The sequence below is a fragment of the Pecten maximus genome, unplaced genomic scaffold (genome assembly GCF_902652985.1).
Source record: "Pecten maximus unplaced genomic scaffold, xPecMax1.1, whole genome shotgun sequence".
NCBI classification, from domain to species: Eukaryota; Metazoa; Mollusca; class Bivalvia; order Pectinida; family Pectinidae; genus Pecten; species Pecten maximus.
In genome coordinates this window covers 1,545-8,406 of record NW_022980221.1, presented here as the reverse complement: position 1 = coordinate 8,406, position 6,862 = coordinate 1,545, and the positions used below count along the sequence as shown (strand labels likewise).

The 6,862-nt window shown below is 37.4% G+C and overlaps 1 protein-coding gene across 1 annotated transcript; it reads right to left on the bottom strand.

Annotated features, from left to right (window-relative positions):
* Positions 1-3,645: 3,645 nt before the first annotated feature.
* Positions 3,646-6,585, bottom strand: LOC117319452 (DNA-directed RNA polymerase II subunit RPB3-like; the record flags this gene model as incomplete). The annotated part of the gene is given in 4 exon segments (XM_033874251.1): positions 3,646-5,141; positions 5,657-5,694; positions 5,929-6,097; positions 6,537-6,585. Coding segments are annotated over 4 exon segments (435 nt in total), but the record flags the coding sequence as incomplete, so codon positions are not given.
* Positions 6,586-6,862: the final 277 nt, after the last annotated feature.

Here is a 6,862-nt window from a genome sequence, read left to right as displayed (position 1 = left end):
GTCCCTTGTATGACTCATCATTGATGGTTGAGCCACTGTACAAGATTTTCGTCCTTGTATGACTCATCATTGATGGTTGGGACACCGTACAGGTGTTTCGTCCCTGTAAGACTCATCATTGATGGTTCGGACACCATACACGTGTTTTGTCCTTGTATGACTCATCATTGATGGTTTGGACACCATACAGGTGTTTCGTCCTTGTATGACTCATCATTGATGGTAGGGACACCATACAGATGTTACATACTTGTATGAAACATTATTGATGGTTGGGACACCATACAGGTGTTTCGTCCTTGTATGACTCATCACTGATGGTTGGGACACTGTACAGGTGTTTCGTCCTTGTATGACTCATCATTGATGGTTGGGACACCATACAGGTGTTACATTCTTGTATGACTCATCATTGATGGTTGGGAAACCATACAGGTGTTACATTCTTGTATGACTCATCACTGATGGTTGGGACACTGTACAGGTGTTTCGTCCTTGTATGACTCATCATTGATGGTTGGGACACCATACAGGTGTTATATACACTTTGTACTTGTATGACTCATCATTGATGGTTGGGACATCATACAGGTGTTACGTCCTTGTATGACTCATCATTGATGGTTGAGCCACCATACAGGTGTTTCGTCCTTGTATGACTCATCATTGATGGTAGGGACACCATACAGGTGTTACGTCCTTGTATGACTCATCATTGATGGTTGAGCCACCATACAGGTGTTTCGTCCTTGTATGACTCATCATTGATGGTTGAGCCACCATACAGGTGTTTCGTCCTTGTATGACTCCTCACTGATACTTAAGGCCTAGGTGTTGACACCTAGGAGGCGACGAAGGAAACTAAAAGTAAATAAAAAAGAAATGTCATAATCTATATAAGAAAGCGTAATAGCTTAATTTTTCATCTTCTTAATCTTCAATATTTGATTTTAAAGGCGGACAAGAGTTTGATCTGAGGCTTGCCACTATTCAAGTGAATTAAAATGTGGAGTGCAGGTTTACTTCCTCTTTTACTGACGACATGCTCCAGTTTTCATAAGGACTGACTGTGATCTCACTATTAATCCCCTTAGGTTTTCGATGACTTTTTAGCTCATTCACCGAAAGTGAAGTGATGTTATGGTGCGGCGTCAGTTGTACATTGTAGACAGGATGTAGTTATGTCGGTGGACGGTAAAGTCAGTAGAGAATGTTGTCATTCTGTAGATATGGACAGACGATACAGGATGTAGTTATGTCGGTGGACGGTAAAGTCAGTAAAGAATGTTGTCATTCTGTAGATATGGACAGACGATACAGGATGTAGTTATGTCGGTGGACGGTAAAGTCAGTAAAGAATGTTGTCATTCTGTTGACATTGACAGACGATACAGGATGTAGTTATGTCGGTGGACGGTAAAGTCAGTAAAGAATGTTGTCATTCTGTGGATATGGACAGACGATACAGGATGTAGTTATGTCGGTGGACGGTAAAGTCAGTAAAGAATGTTGTCATTCTGTAGATATGGACAGACGATACAGGATGTAGTTATGTCGGTGGACGGTAAAGTCAGTAAAGAATGTTGTCATTCTGTAGATACAAATGTATGGACAGACTATACAGGATGTAGTTATGTCGGTGGACGGTAAAGTCAGTAAAGAATGTTGTCATTCTGTGGATATGGACAGACGATACAGGATGTAGTTATGTCGGTGGACGGTAAAGTCAGTAAAGAATGTTGTCATTCTGTAGATATGGACAGACGATACAGGATGTAGTTATGTCGGTGGACGGTAAAGTCAGTAAAGAATGTTGTCATTCTGTGGATATTGACAGACGATACAGGATGTAGTTATGTCGGTGGACGGTAAAGTCAGTAGAGAATGTTGTCATTCTGTAGATATGGACAGACGATACAGGATGTAGTTATGTCTGTGGACGGTAAAGTCAGTAAAGAATGTTGTCATTCTGTAGATATGGACAGACGATACAGGATGTAGTTATGTCGGTGGACGGTAAAGTCAGTAAAGAATGTTGTCATTCTGTGGATATTGACAGACGATACAGGATGTAGTTATGTCGGTGGACGGTAAAGTCAGTAAAGAATGTTGTCATTCTGTGGATATTGACAGACGATACAGGATGTAGTTATGTCGGTGGACGGTAAAGTCAGTAAAGAATGTTGTCATTCTGTGGATATGGACAGACGATACAGGATGTAGTTATGTCGGTGGACGGTAAAGTCAGTAAAGAATGTTGTCATTCTGTAGATATGGACAGACGATACAGGATGTAGTTATGTCGGTGGACGGTAAAGTCAGTAAAGAATGTTGTCATTCTGTAGATACAAATGTATGGACAGACGATACAGGATGTAGTTATGTCGGTGGACGGTAAAGTCAGTAAAGAATGTTGTCATTCTGTGGATATTGACAGACGATACAGGATGTAGTTATGTCGGTGGACGGTAAAGTCAGTAAAGAATGTTGTCATTCTGTGGATATGGACAGACGATACAGGATGTAGTTATGTCGGTGGACGGTAAAGTCAGTAAAGAATGTTGTCATTCTATAGATATGGACAGACGATACAGGATGTAGTTATGTCGGTGGACGGTAAAGTCAGTAAAGAATGTTGTCATTCTGTAGATACAAATGTATGGACAGACGATACAGGATGTAGTTATGTCGGTGGACGGTAAAGTCAGTAAAGAATGTTGTCATTCTGTGGATATTGACAGACGATACAGGATGTAGTTATGTCGGTGGACGGTAAAGTCAGTAAAGAATGTTGTCATTCTGTGGATATGGACAGACGATACAGGATGTAGTTATGTCGGTGGACGGTAAAGTCAGTAAAGAATGTTGTCATTCTGTAGATATGGACAGACGATACAGGATGTAGTTATGTCGGTGGACGGTAAAGTCAGTAAAGAATGTTGTCATTCTGTGGATATGGACAGACGATACAGGATGTATTTTAAGTAGGTGGTCGGTAAAGTCAGGTTTCACCGATGTATTTTAAGTCGGTGGTTTGTAAAGTCAGTGGTCGGTAAAGTCAAGTTTCACTTTATCACATTCATTGTTTTTAGATGTATAAAGTTTATATATAAAGAACATTTATTACATTTTTACCAGTGAAATATCAAAAATTATTCATTCTATAAAAGTGATATTTAATGAAAAATATCATATTTTTCACTAGTGAAAAATATCACTTTTGCTGATTTGACTAATCAAATTAATGATTACAAAATACCAAAATAATTGACCAATCAGAAAGCCCGACATATATGTCGGCACCTGGACAGGGGGAACTACTGTTTTTGTTTACAAATTATCGCTGTAGGCCTAGTTAGCATACCGGGGTAGGTTTTTTGTTGATAAAAAATGTAATAAACAGAATATCTAACAGTGTCTTCAGTAATACCAAATATATTTCACGAGTGTGGCTAATATTTTGATATTTTTCACTCGTGCTGCGCACTCGTGAAAAATATCAAAATATTAGCCCCACTCGTGAAATATATTTGGTATTACTGAAGACACTGTTAGATATCCTCTATATATTTCTCTTGACACTGTTAATACCATTATCACAGTTTTCCTCATTACCCCCACATCCATAGTCACAAAAACACAATATCCATATAAATCTTTATTTTACACATTACTCTTTGTCATTTTGTCAGTTTTACACAATATCCATATAAATTGACCTATCTTTACTTAACACATTATTGCAATTTTGTCAGTTCTACACAATCCATATAAATTGACCTATCTTTATTTTGCACATTATTCTTTGTAATTTTGACAGTTTTACACATAGTTATGCACTTTCTACTTATTATGAAATTGGAAAGGTGACATAAAAAATTTACGAAATAAGATCAAAAGAAAAAAGAGATTCTACGTCCTGTACTAATTCCTATCATTATTATTCAGTGTAAACAAAGTGATTGTCCATGAACGCTGCAGAGGATACCTGATTACACTAGTCCAATTAAAGACGAGTCCATATCCATATGGAGGAGATAGATTAACAGTTAAAATCCAGGGCTAATGTTGTTCTTACTTCTACATTGGATGTTATGATGTTTATGGAAACAATATACAATATTGCGTTATTATGAACAAGCTGTCTGTAACATTTACTTGTTTCACAGATTCATCAATAAGACACACCTATCCACAAATAGGATTGCCTGATTTACAACCAGTCCGACTACAAACCAAACATGTTGTTGGAAGCTGTAGATAATTTTGAGAAGAACCAGGACTTTAAGGCGTTATACTATATTTACTTTATAGGTCACTAATAACTATAATGTACACATTAGATGTGTGTCCCGATGTAGAATTATGAAGCCATGATAGTGACATACTGACAGCTGGCGCATGTGACAAACATTTACCCTTTATGTGATTAACTGGTATCTCAGATTGAAACAGCAAATATCAGCTGACACAACGTACAAGTTTAGAAGTAAAAGCTTATACAATATCAGCTGACACAACGTACAAGTTTAGAAGTAAAAGCTTATACAATATCAGCGGACACAACAAACAGTGTTTAGCAGTTAACGTTTCATGCCTGTACAATCTTTGTCAGTTTTTGACAAAAATCATAATGATTTTGTTCATAATCTAAAAAATCCCAAGGTTGGCCCTAAAGTAAATACCCAGAGAAAAAGAGTGAAATCTAGCCATTGAGTTTGTTTGTGTGATCAACATTTTTGACAAACATATCCATAATTTGTAGTTCTTTATTAACTGATATTCCTTACAAAGATATGTGGCCTCGGTCATGATAACAATAAGTATAACTGTATGTATTACCCCCACACTCTATCACATAACCACACACAGCCTTTACTATCTTTCTTCACTCCACTGATGCGATCATCATGGATAAAAATATATCCAAGAAAAAGTCATTGTACAACATTTTAGGTCCCATTAAATTGCAAGTACATCTGTTTGAATTTCATGACTGAGCTGTGTTTGTAAGTCACTAAGCTTCTTTTTCAACACACCAAGTCCGGAGAAGACAATGTTTTCTGGTCGTAATGACCCACAAGCTTCCACATTTAAGAAGAATTTGTTGGCTTTTCCCGTCGGATTGAAAGGGGCTTCATCTGCAGGAACGAAGACAAAACATTATTAGACATTGGTATAATAATCGGTGGGACGTGACAGGGTCAAGTAGTTCTGTAGTTCTATATATAAATCTGTCCAACATTTACACGTGTGGTATCAAGTAACACAAATGTTTATCTTTTTCATTCCATATGTATTTTTCTTATATAAATAAACGATTATTCTGGAGAAATTAGAAGATGACAATGAGAAGGGAAGAGAGAAGACCTGGAGGAAGTTTGGTGGATGAGGGGCTAGGGGTGTGGGGTTGGAGGATGAGGGGCTAGGGGTGTGGGGTTGGAGGATGAGGGGCTAGGGGTGTGGGGCTGGAGGATGAGGGGCTAGGGGTGTGGGGCTGGAGGATGAGGGGCTAGGGGTGTGGGGTTGGAGGATGAGGCTGCTGCGAATTATTGAATTGGGGTGGGTTGAGAGGGTGTTGGGGTGATAATTGAATTGGGGTGGGTTGAGAGGGTGATGGGTTGTTGGAGGATGAGGCAGCAGATAATGTACTTACGTGTGTCTTCATCAAGCTCCGAGAATTCACTCTTGGGCCTGAAACATTCAATAAAATTGAAGATAAGACAAATTCTTTATCACTTAAATTCCCAAATGTTACCTTCAAACTTTCCACCTTAGTACAAATGAATGATAAAGTAAACTTGTATGATGAAATCAATTCATGCCACTCTGTATTTCAATGTGAAAGTAAAACTTATTATTAAGACTCCATTGAATCCTCATGATTATTAGGGTTCCACAAATTTTAACACTTTCACTCTGACTGACCATTCCTCTGCTTTTGGGAACGTTGTGTGGCGCAGTGAATTATCGGGATCGTATTCGAAGGACACTCCAGCAGTGGGGTTCCATTTAGCATGCTCTTTGGCAAATCCTTTCCTTGCAAATGCTTTTACTTTCAACTCCTGACCTTTTCGCAGTTTTACAATCAGAATGTCTGGAAATTAATGACATCATAAAATTAACAACCACCAAATATTAACTTGAGGTGCTTAAATTGATATAAACAAGTGAGATAAAAGCACTATGTTCAGATTTTCTTTACTAATTTTTTATTATATCAAGCACCAATTTCATCAATGTTCCTTAACTTAAAATGTTCCGTTGAAAAGAATTTAAACAGAATTTAAGGGGTGAATCTTAATTAAGGAACCATACTTACATTCTGCAACACTTTGATGTGGAACATTTTAAGTTAAGGAACAGAGATGAAACTGGCCCCAATTCAATAATTTTTCACAGGGATTATTGAAAATGTTTTGATTATTCATTTGAGAAATAAAAAACATTCTTGCAAAGTGCATTTATACTCTGCTAATTCCCTTGCTTGTGCAGTTTCTATAATAAATAGGTCACAACACAACTTTGTAACATACCGTCTGTATCTTCATATTCGCTGGCTTCTTCTTTATGTCGGGAGGTCACCTGAAAATAGTAACAACTAGTCTTAACATAGGGGAGTAAATTATTACAGAAAATAAAACTGAAAAAAGTAACAACTAGTCTTCACATAGGGGAGTAAATCATTACAGAAAATAAAACTGAAAATAGTAACAACTAGTCTTCACATAGGGGAGTAAATTATTGCTGAAAATAAAACTGAAAATAGTAACAACTAGTTTTAACAAAGGAGATTAATTACTGAAAATAGTAACAACTAGTCTTTGATAGATTCTAATTCTAAACTCTGAATGATTACGTT